The sequence below is a fragment of the Engystomops pustulosus genome, chromosome 6 (assembly GCF_040894005.1).
Source record: "Engystomops pustulosus chromosome 6, aEngPut4.maternal, whole genome shotgun sequence".
Classification (NCBI taxonomy): domain Eukaryota; kingdom Metazoa; phylum Chordata; class Amphibia; order Anura; family Leptodactylidae; genus Engystomops; species Engystomops pustulosus.
The window spans coordinates 135,992,217-136,009,502 of NC_092416.1; the positions used below are offsets into that span (position 1 = coordinate 135,992,217).

At 41.3% G+C, this 17,286-nt stretch overlaps 1 protein-coding gene across 7 annotated transcripts in view; it reads left to right on the forward strand.

Annotated features, from left to right (window-relative positions):
• Positions 1 to 17,286, forward strand: part of LOC140064372 (myosin light chain kinase, smooth muscle-like) — a 45,281-nt gene that overhangs the window by 23,564 nt on the left and 4,431 nt on the right. For 6 of the 7 annotated variants that reach the window (XM_072111197.1, XM_072111199.1, XM_072111196.1 and 3 more), the window contains 12 exons: positions 2,674 to 2,709; positions 3,226 to 3,353; positions 3,941 to 4,094; positions 5,995 to 6,300; positions 6,687 to 6,789; positions 7,680 to 7,883; positions 8,010 to 8,227; positions 9,306 to 9,429; positions 13,828 to 13,980; positions 15,098 to 15,218; positions 16,060 to 16,144; positions 16,236 to 16,370. In XM_072111197.1, the coding sequence (XP_071967298.1) occupies positions 2,674 to 2,709; positions 3,226 to 3,353; positions 3,941 to 4,094; positions 5,995 to 6,300; positions 6,687 to 6,789; positions 7,680 to 7,883; positions 8,010 to 8,227; positions 9,306 to 9,429; positions 13,828 to 13,980; positions 15,098 to 15,218; positions 16,060 to 16,144; positions 16,236 to 16,370 (1,767 nt within the window). The remainder of the gene's footprint in view (positions 1 to 2,673; positions 2,710 to 3,225; positions 3,354 to 3,940; positions 4,095 to 5,994; positions 6,301 to 6,686; positions 6,790 to 7,679; positions 7,884 to 8,009; positions 8,228 to 9,305; positions 9,430 to 13,827; positions 13,981 to 15,097; positions 15,219 to 16,059; positions 16,145 to 16,235; positions 16,371 to 17,286) is intronic. The other variant, XM_072111195.1, reaches the window with a different exon arrangement.

The following is a 17,286-nucleotide window of genomic DNA, read 5'->3' on the forward strand; positions in this document are numbered from 1 at the left end:
GGATGTTTGCAGGATGCTTTACAGTTTGCATGAGACAAGACTGGTGGTATCACTCACCTTTTCTTCTCCGAACAAGCTGTTTTCCAGATGTTCCAAACAATCGGAAAGGGGATTCATCAGAGAAAATGACTTTACCCCAGTCCTCAGCGGTCCGCTCCCTGTACCTTTTGCAGAATATCAGTCTGTCACTGATGTTTTTCTGTGAGAAGTGGCTTCCTGGCTGCCCTCCTTGACACCAGGCCTTGCTCCAAGAGTCTCCGCAGTCTCACAGCGCAGGTCACACCTGCCTGCTGCCATTCCTGAGCAAGCTCTGCACTGCTGGTAGCCCAATAGAGAAGCTGAAACACTTTTAAGAGATGGCTCTGGTGCTTTCTGGTCCTTCTTGGGCGCCCTGAAGCCTTTTTGGCAACAATGGAACCTCTCTCCTTGAATTCCTTGAGGATGCGATAGATTGTTGACTGAGGTGCAATCTTTCTAGCAGCTGCACAAAACTGTTAGGCCAGTTTTGTGCAGTGCAATGATGACTGCACATGTTTCTTTAGAGATGACCATGGTTAACAGAAGAGAAACAAGCACCAGCCTCCTTTTAAAGTGTCCAGTGGTGTGATTCTTACTTGATAAGGACAGCGCTGGAGATCAATCTGTCATGATTAACACCCACACCTGTGTTAATGGATCAATCACTGAAACCATGTTAGCTGCTCCTTTTAAGGCAGGCCCGCATTGAAGTTGAAATGTGTTTTGGGGGGAAAAAGTTCATTTTCTAGGCAAATGTTGACTTTGCAATTAATTGCTGTTAAGCTGATCACTCTTTATAACATTTCTGGAGTATATACAAATTGCCATTATAAAACCTGATGCAGTAGACTGCATTAACATTTGTATCATTCTCAAAACTTTTATGGCCATGACTGTACTGGTAGTGGTTTTATTAGGTTCCCTTTAAGGTCCTTTTTGTTTGCAAATATCTTGCATTGTATGTCCCAATAGTAAAAAAAATATGCTGCACAGTTTGGGGTCAAGTCTATGGCTATTTGAAAGCAACCTAACCGTGAAAACATTGCACTATAGCCAAACCTATGCTTGATAATGGTCATCATATTTTTTTTCTGCATGGAGTAGATGGTGACCTGCTTCCCATCGGAAAAGACTTGAGTTTTGTCAATCATACCAATAGTTACCTTTCGCCACTAGTCCCTGGACAACTATAAAGAGACATTTGCCCACATTTATTAAAGCATTTGCGTCCGTTAACTGCAAACTGCTTTCACATGTAGTTATAAAGTGTCTGTGCCAGTGTTGTGTTGCGGCTGCATTGTGTCCAAAAAAAAAAATTTTCACCTGAAGGGGTGTGTTCGTGCTTGATCGGAGTTTGCGACACATTTATTATTGACCATGCGCCACAATTCTGTCTGAAGTGCACCACAAAACTGCAGCATGAAGAAATTGGACCAAAAAAGAGCAGCGCAGGAGGTGCCAGATTCATGGAGAATCTGGTGCACTCTGTACTATGTGCAGTTTGCCTGTAAATTGTGGAGACGGCTTTAGTTTTAATAAATGCGAGCCATTGACCCAGCTATATGAAACTGGTGCAATTTCCCTCACTAATTTGCACTTTGAGCCCCAATTTAACGTGTTGTATTCTCTTAATAAATCTGGTCTGTTTTCAGGATGTGCACAAAGTTGCTCTTACCCCCCCCCCCCCCACCTCCCCTTTATTAGTGCACTTTTAATCAAATCCGTGTGACACAATTGTAGACATAAATGTGTCTCAAACTAGGAATAAGCAATACCATGGCCCTTTAGGGAAATAGAGGGGCAGATTTATCAAGCTGTCTGAAGGTCAAAATATTCCTAGTTGCCCATGGCAGCTTAGCTTTCATTTTACCAGTGCTCATGAATATTTTAAAGGGGGCTGTGATTGGTTGCCATGGGCAACTGAGAATATACAGATTTTCTGACGGCTTGATAAATCTTCCTTAATGTATCAGACAAAATGCAACCTCGACACAGTTGTGCCGCAAACACATAATAAATACACGTGCAGGCCCCAAACGCAGACGTAAAGGCCCACATTCGTAACTCTGGCGCTCCATGAACACTCTGCAGGCACCTAGAGGAGTTTGCACTGTTTTTGATAAATGTGGGACAATAATATTTCTGGCCCATGGTTTCTTTTGGACTTTAAACTTTTTGGACTTTGAGCAATGAATGATTGATATGTTTGTTTCGAAATGACTGGTTTGTATTAACAGAAAGCAAAAATGTCCTTGTTGTCCAGTTATATTCGTACACAGATATTTTAAATAAAGGGTACAAACCACTCCTGTGTTCTTGACTTAAATCTTTACCTGTTCCTGATTTTTATGGAATGTAAGCGTTGGGTCACCTCTACCAAGTATTGCATGTAGATACAAGGTATGAGTATGATGAGAGGTTGGTAATCTAGGGATATTGAGGTGATCTTGCCAGTCAGAACCCTGGGATCGTACACTTATATCATTACCTAAGGCTGATTGACCTGTCATTTCATTCTGTATTAATTTGCGAAGATGAATGGAAAGATCTGCATGATGACTAAAGATATCAGCTCACATTGAGTCCTCATCTGGTTACTTTTTGTTCTGTGTTTGTTGCTGCTTTAAAATAACTTTTTTGTTTTTTCCTTTTTAGAGCCAGTATCTCCAAAGAAAAAGCCTCACAGATCTGGTAAGGTCCCATTTAGTGTAATGGTGGCATAGTATTACCATTATAATAACTCCTACACACAATCTAGAAATTCACATGTCCCTGCATACTTATTTCATACAGAAAGCATAGTGGTAGCATCACATGCTCTTCAGCTATTAAGTAGCATCACATTCCTCATACAGGACAGATCTTATCTAAGAGGAAGGTCTAGGTGTCCTAACAATCCTGGTTCACTAGTCATTTTGGTGAAAAGCCTTTTTTAAAAAAAAAAAAAAATACAGTCAAATAGTTTGGATGGAGAAAAGTTTTTGATGCCTCCCCTTTACTATGGTCTTTAAAATTTCATAAACAGAAGGAAAATCACATGATAAATATATTTAAAAAAAAAAAAAAGTTTATGAAGGGTTGTGATGATGGGAATGTATGTGTTTATGTTGGGAAAGGTGGAGTAAATATAATACCATCCTCCACAGTAAACACTAGATACAATTGTTATACACATAGTCCTAAACCTAATGTCTGTATCTTTTACAGGTGATAGTCTGAGGATCCTGGATGGGCTGTCCAATGTAGAAGTTAAAAAAGGAGAACAGGCAGAATTGCGCTGTTCAATCCAGGGAACACCCCCACTGGCAGCCTCATGGGTACGGAATAAGAAACCGGTATGTATAGCTGAAGGTGTGATTTGGCTCTAAACTATAGAGGACTTTACATAACATAAGTATTCCGGTGACAATGGAACATATTCTTTAATATGAGAACCCCTTTAAGGGCCAGTTATATGGATAATAATTGGCCAAATGTTTTTGAACATTGCCCAGGAGCTGGAGCTGTGTGACTAGAGATCATAAGGATTGAGTTCTGTTTCATTTCGACATTTTTTTTTAATGAAATACCATAGATCACTTTTTTAAGGGATTTCTCTGTGAGAATGGTCTTTACATGATTGATTTTATGTTTTCCTTGGTATTGTGGACTGCACTTGTCTGTTTAATAAAATTGGACTGGTCAGTCATTTCATATATTTAATTCTATTCCTGTAATTGTAATTATTTCTTTATGCTCTAAATATTTTCTTTACATCAAAACTGTGATGAGCTCTTCAAGGGAAATGACACTTGGCAGAAGTGTTAATCTGCTTTCCTCTCTCACATACACACAGGACATTGTGTATAGCTAGATTAGGGAAGCTCAAAGATAAGTCTGCACAGTTTTCTATTCTCATAAGACTTTACTTTGAATTTTTGAGGTCGTTGATGGCGCTCGAATTTCTGTACGGACATCGGAGACTGAGAGCTGCCTGATGATACGACAAGTATCAGAAGAAGACAGCGGAAGTTACACCCTGTGTGTTCAAGATCAGACTGGGAGTATACAGCATCACAGTAGCCTCGCAGTGGTGGGTAAGTAGGCGGTGGGGCAGCATCAGAAGACCTACTGTAGACATACTCTTGATGTCCCTAAAACAGGTCCATAAAATCTAAGATTCGTTCCAGTATATTTCAAAGAGGTATAGCAGTTCAGACAAAAATAATGGAATGGGGTGTGGGGGTTACTCCCTCTAGCTGCCACAGGTTTTATATTTCATTTTAATGATTTCTTTAATGAAAATGTTAGGGATTTTTATGCAGGGCCCCAACAGCCCTCTTGACTTTTGTAAGGTGAGTCCTAATTAACCCTTTCATGATTGAACATAAGACCAAGACATACGTCAATCTCTTAGTCAAGATCTTCTACCGTTTAATAATCAAAATGCATAATATATATCAGACAGAAGAGTCATCAAAGGGGTGTGAATAGTATACTGCAAAGCTATTGGACATCAGCATATTCTGGGAAAAAAAGTGAATTAATTGTGCTCAGTTCTCAGAGACCTTGTACACAGATATTGTTTATACTAGTTTGCTGAGAAGGAGATGATAAGTGGCTCCAGAATCACAATATAATGCAGCTTCGAGGACAGACTGGCTTCTCATTAAATGTCAAAGGGTATTAGCTGACAGGCAAGCAAACAGGTTACATAAAATGAAGTTTGAATCATGACATTAACTTGACAATGGTCAGGGAACATGGCCGCTGTATCTAAGATGGCGGACAGTAGTCAAGGTGGCGTCCGAAACCAGTGCGACCTCCTTAACAAAAAAGACACATACCATGGAACATTATAAACAAGGCTTAAAGGTTCAAAGGTAAACCCTGCAATTTCAGGACAGTTGGACAAACTATCTTTCTGTATGGTAATTCTCAATTGTCGCCCAGAGGCAGATATTTTGGGAAAAGGAGATATCTGTCTGTTGTAATTTAACATGGTTGATCCTTTAGATTTTAAACATTCTAACATGGTTAGCTTCTGTATGGATGGCTTGGAAAAATAAGTTTTATGTTTTAGTAAGGCACAAAAATTTTGTGAGGCTATGGTTGATGTTTCTGGGAGGAGATCCCTGCCTGTGGGGCATTGTGAGGTGTGAGTTGTGGTGATGATGGTTGATCAAAGGTTTTACAATGCACTTCTAAATGACTCCTTTGTATCAGTCTTTTACTATCTCACCACCATGGTTTGCTTTTATGTTTACACCTCTGCAGACTGATGATATATATTGCCGCCTCCTCACATTCCTTTCAGGTTCTTGTTTATTGCCTCACTTTTTATCTGATGGATTGCACATCAATTTTTATCAAACACTGTCATAAAAGTGTTTATAAACGTCAATTTCTTAGAACCTCAAACTATGCATGGGTTTATTGTAAATTGCCATTCAGACACATATACGGATATTACATTAGTAATTAGCGGTGGCTAATATACTCATATAGACAAGTATAAACGCCCTATAAGGACCTATGCGAGGCTTAGTCTCCCAAACCAAATCCAAGATGCAGCTGGTAGAAGTCAGATATGCACTGTTCATACTAAAGACAGGAAGTGTGTATGAGCACAGAGACTGTATAGTGGAATATTGGTACACCTGGGTTGGGGGGGCACTTGGGTTGGCTTGTACCCCCTATGTTTGGCCCCTAGTTTCTCCGCTTGGTCGAACCCCCTTAGAGAATATGGGTCTCCTGATCCACAATTTTCTGTGGGTCACGGTGAGCACACTGCTGTTTTGAAAACTCACTTCTTGTAGAGAGAATTCACAAATATACCTCCTGCGTTCTGTCCACAAATAGGGATTGTGGGTTCCACAATGTTGACAAGTGTAGTGGTCCCATAGGTAAGACCTTCACCATACTTAGATTTTTCAACACTTTTAATTGTTCTCATTCGACTAAGTTTAAGCTAAAGTTTTATTTTTTTTCATGCAGATCATCCATCTCCACCCTCTGGGAAACCCCTTGTCTCGGCCGTGGTGCAGTCTTCTCTCACCCTTTCCTGGTCAGGGCCCTGTTATGATGGTGGTAGTGCAGTTCTGAGATACAGTATAGAAGTAAAGCCTGTTGGACGAGACAGTTGGAAGCTACTGACAGATACTTGTACTAGCACCTCTTTTCATGTGAAGGAAGGACTTGTGCCAGGAGAACAGTACCAGTTTCGAGTGAGAGCCACCAATGCTTATGGAGTAAGTGAACCTGGTGCAGAATCTGACATTGTTGTCATGGCTTCTAGTAGAGGTGAGTTAATGACAAACTTCAAGGCTATAGGCACAGATTGCTCTTCCATTAAGTATGTTGGGCTAAAATTGACCCTGAATATGTCTTTAAAGAGGATGGCCACTTATGCTAAACTTTAACAGGGTAATTAAAGCCCCTAACAGGGTCACCCATATTGTACTTACCGTCTTTAAAAATTTCCAGGAGCCAATGTCAGTGGTTGGAGTGGCATGCCACGGACATCCACACGCCACTTTGGAATTGGTTATGCAAGTTTTTCATTTATATGTGCATTTGTGGCAGTTTTGTAATATTAAATATATATAATATATGTAATATTTTGCAATTGTAAACTAGCAGTGCTTGCTTGACTGTTACAATGATCTGCATGTCATATCTCTTCACAGATGAAGACCCCGAGTGTGAGGAACCTGTTGAATATACAGAAGTCACTGTAAACACCACTGATCGAGTGGATAACTTGTATATTAAACTGGAGAAGTTAGGAATGTGAGTGAACGCTTATCATTTGTGATACAGATTTGATACCAATTCCCCTTATAAGTTGGAATGTCCTTATTGGGAGCTGCAGGGTTCAAGTTACAACAATGACTTGGTACTGGAGTCAAACCAACAGCCACACTGCTTTTTTTTTTTTTTTCAAGAAGTCTCCTGTCATGGGTATTTTTATGTGGTCTTGAAGGGGGTCTAAAATTAACACACCCATTAAGGAACCCATACTTTCCTATCTCTCTCTCCGGTGCTGCTCCGGTCCAGCCCAGTGTTGTCCATCATCATCATCTCAATGGAAGCGTTACTCTGATGGCGATGGTCTTTGTTAGATTTTTATTTTTTTAATAAAAAAGAGCACCTAACACCCAACCAAACTATTAGTAATATAACATATTAGTGTTTTCCTCCAAAACATAACCTACCGAATTCTTTAAAATTATTGTAAACCACCTCAGCGAGCCATTTACACTCCATACATTGACCTTTCCAACATTTGTCAATATAGCGGTAGGGTGTCATTTATGTTTTATGGTAGTCCCCAACCATATTCAGTGGACTACACTATACCCATCCTATGCTGCATTAGTGTCCTGTAGTGTTGATGCATAAAGCACACAGTCTCATTTCTGCATTAGACACCTATATTTTACAGGCCCGGGAACATATAATGTGGGTTTATGACAAATATTGTTGTTTTTTTTCGTGCTGTACATTCTGTAGATGTGCGTTTTGACACCAGTGATTATGCACAAGAAAAGTGTCCAAAGACAGTTGTCCTGTAACCCCCCTAGTGCCTATATGTCAGGCTTAGAACTGTTCATTGTATTTTGCTATATTACAGTACTATGTTGTTTCTTTACTTTCTTATTCTCCTACATGTGTTTCAGGGGGAAATTTGGCCAAGTCTACAAGCTACAGGAAAAGAGAACTGGAAAAATCCGCGCTGGGAAGTTCTCCAAGGCACGGCTACAAAAAGATATAGCAAATGCTCGGTCAGAAGTTGAGTTGATGAATAAACTCCATCACCCACGTCTGGTGCACTGTGTAGCTGCTTTCCAAGAACCTGGCTGGGTGATCCTGGTGCTAGAGTAGTAAGTCCTATCCCATTGGTCCTAAGGAGGATTTATGTAACTACTCATTAGTACAATGTATTATTATTTTTGTCTTCCCTTTTTTATGTCCTTCCCAATTTTTAAGCTGTATTGTTTGTCTTCCAGTATTGCAGGCGGCGAGCTATTTGAGAGGATTGTAGCAGATGACTTTGAGCACACAGAGATAACAAGTGTTGACTATATGTCACAGATTCTCAGCGGAGTGGGATACATGCACCAACAGGGCATTGTCCACCTGGACCTTAAACCTGAGAACATTGTCTGTGTAAGCAAAGTCGACACACGTGTCAAAATCATTGACTTTGGTCTGGCCAGGAAACTAGGTGAGATTTGGACACTATGTGAACCTACAAAATATCACACACATTCATTTCATTAGTAGATACTGATTGTATCTAAGTTCAGCTATTCTCATGTGATCATCCGCACAGACATCATTAAAGACTTGGAGGAAGTTGCTTCTAATTGGTTTGTCATTATGTATGACCGACCATAACAGGTGCAAGTCTTTCCACATGTTAAACACATGTTCCATTGTAACTCATGCCTAAGATCTATGGCGGCCTACAACTTATGTGGTGGTTATTGACCATCTTGTTGGTCATCAATCAGAAGGGCTCCAGATATACTAGCTTATTTGTGGGATGTTATATATCATGATCTACAGTACTGACTCAAACCACATATGTGAACAAAATTCCATGTTTATTGTGTAACTTGTAACAGTAATTTGTTGGCACTTTCTTCACCAGTCTTGTTTTTTTATGTTTTGTAATCTTTTGCCTTCCAATAAATCATATTATGAAAAAAAAAATGAATTGGCCGAATACAAATATTATATATATAGTTTATCTCTATCGCTAGAACCAGGTCCGTACAGAAATGCACCACCAGAACTTGGCAACTTGCGTAAATACACCACCAGAACTGGAATTAAACCAGTGCAATTGGGTTACCTACAGAAATAAAACACCAGAACAAAGCACAGTACATACTGTACATATCTAGTATCCCAAAAGTGTTAAATGTGTCCAGATAGGCTGCTAGTAACCCACTGTGCTTATCTGGTAGAGCGTGGTTTGCTGTTCTTGGTATTGAAGCTCAGCTTCATTCACCTGAATGGGACCAAACTACAAACTGGGCATGTGATGAATAGATGTGATTAATTTGTGAAGTTGCAGCTATTAAATGCTACGACTGCTTCAAACAGCTTATCGTGAGGGTGTCAGAGCCTCGTCATTTTAAATTGTATGACCTATCCCATAAATAGCTGATCAAAATATTCCTGTATACCCATTTTAACATTTAGAAACAAACTTCCATATCCAGCTTTTGTTTGAATTGATAAAATGGATACATTGCTTGTTGGATGTTCTGAATATACTGTATTTGTGCTTTTAGAACCTGGAGTGCCAGTGAAGGTGTTGCAAGGCACAGCAGAGTTTGTGGCACCTGAAGTTATCGCATATGAACCAGTTGGGTTTACCACTGATATGTGGAGTCTTGGAGTAATATGCTTCATCTTGTAAGTGCATGTCATTTATCCATATTTCACTCAATCTTTTCAATGGCTTTTATTTGATGTGTTGGGCAAACACAATGGGAAAGGTGCTCCAAAAACAGTAGGTTTTTGCATTAAAATAGATTCATGATTCAAAAGGACCTACGCGTTTTGGACATCACAAATTCTGTTACTACTCGTGGTCTACCATGAGTCTACCATAGCTCAAAAAATTTTTTGTATACTAATTGGAGAGGTCCCCCATCTAATGCAGGGGTCCCCAAACTACCCCCCTTGGGCCACATGCGGCATAGCCCCCGCGGCCTTCGGCAGTCGGACAGGAGCCTCCGTCCGAACAGGAAGCTCCTGCCCGTCACTGTATAGTGCTCGATGCGGCCGGAAACGGCTGCTCGAGCACTATGTATTATGGTAGGTGGAGCGATGTGGACGTAAGACAATCCCGGTGCACATAGTCTTTGAACTTGGGTACACGGCCGCGTGATGATGTCATCATGCGGCCGTGCAACCCTTCCTATCTGGCAGCAGCCAAAAGAAAGAAGACGTGGGAGCCACTGCCAGAGGTGGCCCAATTCATTAATCGGGCCAATATATAAAATCATTTACAAGGGGGTGCAGTATATTAAATAATTAATTTTTAAACTTTAGCCCGGGCCCCCAAGGGTCTGAGAGGGACAGTGAATGGCCCCCTATGTAAATAGTTTGGGGACCCCTGATCTAATGTCTATAGCAAGGGAAGGCTTTCCAGTGTTCCCTTGTGGTAGAGTTTGATGCATTTAGGTTAATTAAATGTGCAACACCCCTGCCAATGTATAGGCAAGGGAGTAGTACCGAATAGAGCCCTCTACCTGTTAGGATCCATCTGGTGAACCTGCGCAACTCACCCAAGGAATAATGCAAGGAAGTCTCAATGTGGGGGTAAGTTATTGACCAATTATGTTGCTGCAATGTAAACTGGAGTGTTATTGGAGAGGTTCTACCACCTGCCCAGGAGCATAAAACCCCTGAGCAGGGAGGATTATGGCCTCTTGGACCTCATGCTCCTTCTCAGGAGTCTGCTTTTAGACTATGCAGTCTAGAGGCCGTAGTCTGTCTACAGAGTGAACAGAAAGAGACAGTGGGGCTGATTTACTTACCCGGTTCTGTCGCGATCCCGGAGGTGCGTTCTCCGATGAGGATGAAGTCCGGCGCAATTCTTCAAGTTTGTGCGTCCATTTTCCTGCATGTGTCGCTTCCCTGCTTGGGTCCGCCGGAGTTCACCTTCTTCTTCATGGTGTATGTGAGTGCTTTGTCTTGCGACACAATTTTGAATTGTAAATCCTGCGCTTAGTCGGGTCGTCCGTCGGCCACGACCCCGATTTGTAAGTTAGCACGATTGTGTCAAAATCTGATCGCGTGCGCCAAAAACCACACTTAAATGCGGTGCAAATCAGAAATAGTCGGGGAACCCGATGAAAATGCACCACGTGGACCCTTAGTAAATGTGCCCCACTGTGTATTACACCTTCAGTACTGACACTTAACCTAATTCCAGGACCAGAATCGGGAGACTCAAATCCAGAGCTGCAGCTTCCACAGCTTGGACACAGCTCCATCCCAGCCTGCATCTATTACCAGTCTGGTGCAGTATACCCAGGGCCGATTCTAGCATATTTGCTGCCTGAGGCGAATATTAAAATGCTGCCAAGCCTCCCCCCCCCCCCCCCTGGTTCCCGGTTTAGTAAATGCTGAAAACTACTAACAATCAACATCCCCACAGGAAGCTTACTGACACTGTGTGACAGACAACAGCCATTAGTGGCATCTAGTACCTTATAGAGGACAATCTCTTCCATCAGGAGGTCTTTATTCCTGCTTCTCTGACGTATCACTGCTGAATTCACGGCCAGATATCTTCGGCTCCGTGCAGCATCTCCACCCTGCGTCCCTAAAAATATCAGTCACTTACAGTATAAAGTCTCCTGGATAACAACACTGTGCTCCTAAATAATATATACCCCTCACAACACAACTGACCACACTCTCCTCCACATATAAAACATCCCTTCATAATATATATATATATTATAAATAATGAATTCTACAGGAATTCTAGCATGCACATCAATCTATATACAACACTCCCAATTTATTAATACAGACCCCCCCCCCCCAACATTTGTTTAACATGATGCAAAGTAATCAATCCTATCACTAATATATCCCACCCTGTTATTATGTTACATATGATTTTACATACAGTGCTCAGTGCTCCCCTGACCAATGTAAATATATAGCACACCATAATGAATATATATATATACAGTGTGTGTAATATAAATATATATATATGCAGTCCCCAGGTTACATACCAGATAGGTTCTGTAGGTTTGTTCTTAAGTTGAATTTGTATGTAAGTCGGAACTGTATATTTTATAACGGTAAGCCCAGCCAAATTTATTTTTGTCCCTGTGACAATTGTATTTTAAAAATGTTGGATTGTCATAAGAACCAGGATTAACAATAAAACCTAATTACAGACACCCGTGATAACTGTTATGACCAATTATTGTAGTCTAGCACTAAAGTACAGTAAATTACCAATTACTACCAGGGGACCATTTGTAACTAGGGGAACTAGGGGTCGTCTGTAAGTCTTATGTAGGGGTGTTCTTATGTAGGGGACTAATATATATATATATATATATATATATATATATATATATATATATATATATATATATATATATATATATATATATATATATACTCGAGTATAAGCCGAGGCCCCTAATTGTACCACAAAAACCTGGTGAAACTTATATTTTTTTACTCGAGTATAAGCCGAGTTTGGGTTTTCAGCATATTTTTTTTGTGCTGAAAAACTAGGCTTATACTGGAGTATATATGGTATATATATATTTAAAGTCCTTGTTATTCAACCCCCCCCCCCCCAATTAAATCATATACGGCTCACATATACATCTTAAATAAAATCTGGCCCCACATATACAGCCCCCAGCTTAGTAATATACTGTATCCCATATACAGCTCCCTCCCAGCTTGGTAATATACTGTATCCCATATACAGCCACCCCCCCAGCTTAGTAATATATTGTATACCCCCAGCTGAAATCTGGACCCATATAATATATACAGTCCCCCCCCAAAGTATAAAACGATTCTGGCCCCTTATGGAATAAACAGCACCCCACCCCCCAGTATAAAATGATATATAAAATACACAGCACCCCAGCACCCCCCTACCCCCACCATATAAAAGGATTCTGGCCCCTTATAGAATACACAGCACCCCCCCCCCCATTATAGAGGGATTCTGGCCCCTTATAGAATATGCAGCAAGACATCCCTCCCCCCCCCCCCCCCAGTATAAAGCGTTCCGGCCAAAATAATATAAATATATACAGGTGCATTCCCACCCTACCCTGTTATATTAGTATTTGCCCCTAATAAGCAATATTTTATAAAGAGGTGTACATAAAAAAAATAATAATCCTACTCGCCTGCAGGCATGGTGCTCCCGCGGCGTTCGGCTCCCGTCTCCTCTCTGCACCTCACAGTGACACAGGCGGCGTGACGTCATCATCCGCCCCTGTGTCGCTGCATAGTACGGAGCGACGCCAGCAGCCAGATAGGCGATGCATGCCTCCGCATATAAATTGCGTCTGTCTTAAAGAGACAGGCACGATTTTATGAAGCTAGTGGGCGATTCGGGCATTAACGGGCGCCCAAATCGCCCAAATTGGAGCTGCAAATTTCGCCGCTCTTTAAGAGGCTCCGCATTCTGCCGCCTGAGGCAAGATTTTCATCTCGCCTCATGGCAGATGCGGCCCTGAGGACCCCTACCACGATCACTCCAGTATCAGATTCTGCTGTTGACCGTTTAGGCCTGTTGCCTGCTACCTGTACAATAAAGAACCGTGAGTTAATTTGCACAACGTTGCCTCAGTCTGATCCCTGGATACGCCTGTCTACCACCACAGGCTTCCCCATCCATTACCCAGGGACTTATCTTACAGATACTCAGGGGTTGCCCCAGGGAGAACCAGTACATCAGCCTCTCCCTCCTTATTTCTTGCACATACGACCTGCTGGAGACATCAGCGTGCCCTAGGCCACACTAGCCAGCCACACCGGTATTCTGGGCCCCCGGCTGCCTCAGGCCCCAAGAAAAGGCTAGGCCCCGGTGGGGGATGCTGCAAGTGTACCAATCCGATCCTTTAGTTTTTGGGGAGAATCTGTTAACAACATCCTTTCCATACTTCAGCCCGCACAGCAAAGTGTGAATGTGTGTAGGAAGTGGCAGATTAGTAGTAAATATTGACAGAACATCTGCAAAGATGCTGGTTGGTTTTCATTGGACTAGAAAACGTTCTGACTTTTATATTTGGTCTCTCACTGCAGGTTGAGTGGAGAGTCTCCTTTCCAGGGTGAGAATGACACAGAGACCTTGCAGAACATAACGTCTGGGAACTGGGAATTTGATGAGGAAACGGATGCTGTATTGTCTGACTCAGCCAAAGACTTCATCCGACGACTACTGCAGAAGAACATGAAGTAGGCAATGTTGTCATATCACTTGGATAAGAGATGGGGATAACAGCAGTAAGGCCAAAACTTGGTACATAAAGAAAATATAGATCTCTGTACTGATGGGTCAAAATGCAGGTCTTGAAATGGCATAACCAGTCTAAGGTTGTATGATGCCCAGTGTAGTATCTTGGTGCTTCTCAACCTCTTCTATAGCACCCAAATGATACTGTACTCAAAACCTCATACTTTACAGCAGTGATGGCGAACCTTTTAGAGACCGAGTGCCCAAACTACAACTGAAATCCACTTATTTACTGTGAAGTGCCAACATGAAATTTTAAGCAGTAACTTACTGCTACCTGTACTTTCACATCTTTCAATTATATTGGTGGTTTGAGGCCAACAATTAAAAGGAGGGCAAATTCAGATTATCATTGTAGCATCTTTCCAGGGTCTCTCTGTAGAGGAAGAATGGACGTGTCCAGAGGACCTCCAAAGATAATGCAGTTCTGTCAAAACCTTCTCTCTTTTCCCGCAGTTCCAAACAGCCAATAAAGTGTCGAAAAGCACTGAGAGCAGCATGTCTTAATTTGCCTGGGACTGCAGGAAAATTCAGTGTTTGGTGAACTCTGTCCTGGAGTGATGGCCTAAGTGCCCATAGAGGGCTCTGAGTGCCACCTCTGGCACCCGTGCCATAGGTTCGCCACCACTGCTCTACAGTGATGAAAGACGAAGATAAGTTTCTTTAGTCTGGCAACTAACAATCTGTTAGGAATTAGATACATTAGCTGAAGGTCCATATGCTGAGATGCCATGTATTTGAAGTTATAAAGATGCCCTCAAATCCTGCTTGTGCATGAAACTCCATAGCGTATGTTTGAACAGTACTCCTTTCACTTTAATGGAGTTGTAGGGAAGGAGATCTTGCCCCATAGAAGTAAATTGAGTGCCAGTTACAAGTACACACTTTCACATGTTAACTTTTGCTCTCCTATTTTTGTGCTCATTAGGGGCTCCAGTGCTTAGATTACCAGCAATCCTAACAGACTAGGGGCTTAGGTGTCTTTTTATAGAAAAACTTTTTTTTTCTTTGGTACACGATATTATATTATTATAATATTCATTTTGTGACGTTCTCTAGGTCTCGTCTTACAGCTGAACAAGCCGTAAATCACCCATGGATCAAAGACAAAGCTATTTCCAGCACAAAGACCTTGTCAAAGGAAAAAATTAAGAAGTTTTTGGCCCGGCAAAAATGGCAGGTAGGAAGTACCAATGACTAAGCGCAGGTAATCATGGAAGAGAAACATGAGTGAAACATGAGCCTTGTGTGTAATTATAATGTTGCTTAACTTTTAACACCCTGTATGCAGGTAGTTCTGATGATAATATGTGCAATATTCCACAAAAAGATGTATATTCTATTATTGAAAGTATTAATTTTAACAAAACAATGACCACATATATAGTCCTCTTTAAAGCTGTAATATATATATAAACTTTAAATGGATGGCATTGCAGCTTTTGTACTGAACTTGGGTTACAACCTATACAACACTGTATTCACTTATTCTGTATTTTAGGCCCATATAATCCACTACAATTCTGCTTCCACAATGTACTCACTATGGCAAATTTACATATGGATAATTATTTGTAGTATGCCACTTCTTCCTAATTACTCTGCTTAGAAAAGCTGTAGATTAGCTATATGTGTATTCTTTTGTTTTTGCACATATATGCAAAAACAAGTAATTGCAGCTGATGTCCCACAGCAACGTCCAGTCTATGCATAGGGGAGGAGAAATCTATAAATCTCATTCAGATCCTGCATTAAAGTTCCACGGTGTAAAATGATTTTAGGTTGCTGGTTTTGAAACCATAGAATATCCGTTATTACTCTGAAATGCAAAGGTTTCACATCACTGCAGGCGCCCATTCCCCATTGTCTTCTGCTTTTTGCCTTGGCCAGAATTGATGTATGTAGTCCACAGCAGATATTTGTGTCTCCAGTCTAACGCTGAGCAATGATAGTCCTGTTTCCGCATGTGGCGTTGTAGCATTTCCATGATTTGTGAATACAGGTTTTTTTTTGTCCTTTAGAAAACTGGTAAAGCCGTCCTGGCTCTGAAGAGGATGGCAATGCTTAGTCACAAATCCGATTCTAACTCCTCCCCAACCACAGACAGTAAGTTTTTTTGATCACAGTCAAGAGTATGTAACATTGTCTCGCTGTTTTTGGTGGGTTTTTTTCATCAATACCTCTAATGCTTGTATAGCAGATGACTCTGAAAGTAAGAAAGTGTTCAGCTTCCTGCAGGAACAGCTCCAAAGGCCTCCCGTCTTTTCTTCTCCCCTAAAGGACCAAGCAGAGGTTTCAGGAAGTTCAGCGCGGTTTCATTGTCATATTGAAGGCAAGTTGAAGGCTGCTGGGTGTAAAAAATAAAAAACCAGAATGGCTATGGACTCTATGTGTATCTCACACCTGTAATAGTTTAAACCCTTTCCTATATCTCCATACCATGGCAGTTCAATTTTTCCAGTACCATGCAACCTTGCTTTACTGCACTGCAGTACTGTATTGCATTTTTAGATGATTAGGTCCTGAGCAACACATACAGTTGCAAATTATTTATTAATGGTTCACATAATCGGCAAAGATTTTAAGATTTTTATCCAAATGTCTGCTTTGCTCCAATGGCCACAAAATACACCATAAAGCATCTAAATAATGCCACCATACATTGCCAGCATACATAAGAGGTTAATGTTGGGTCAGAAGGAAGTCGCCCCCTAAAAATGGCTATCTTTATTGGTTAGTATTTATTTTACAGAAATAGTAGGTCATTTGGTGTGTGTTTTTTTTAATCAAGTCACTGATTTTCAAGTCTTATTTACACTTTAGACATTTATGGAATATCAATATAATACACCATAAATATCTTGAGGATGCAGGTCCCTGCATATATCTCTAGGTCCGAGGCCCCTGAACCCACCCTGCTACATCCAGGCCTGTATTCCTGCGGGTGGGATGATTTTTGAAACCCAACAATTTCTTTTAGCAATGCAGATCCTGTAAGGTTACATACATTCCATGTTTTTGCCTCTGTGCCGGGTGGATCCCTATAGTGTCCTTAAAACTGGGGAAAACAGAGGGCTCTGCTATATACATGGTCCTGCTCCTCCCCCTCCTCCTAGAAAGCAGCAGGATGAGGAGTGAATAATTGCTGGCTGCTGCCAATGTTCAGGGACAAATGATGTCACTATGGGCAGTGACCTCACTGGGGACCTCCCAGAGTATACTCTGTGGAGGCTGGGGAGGGATGCAAT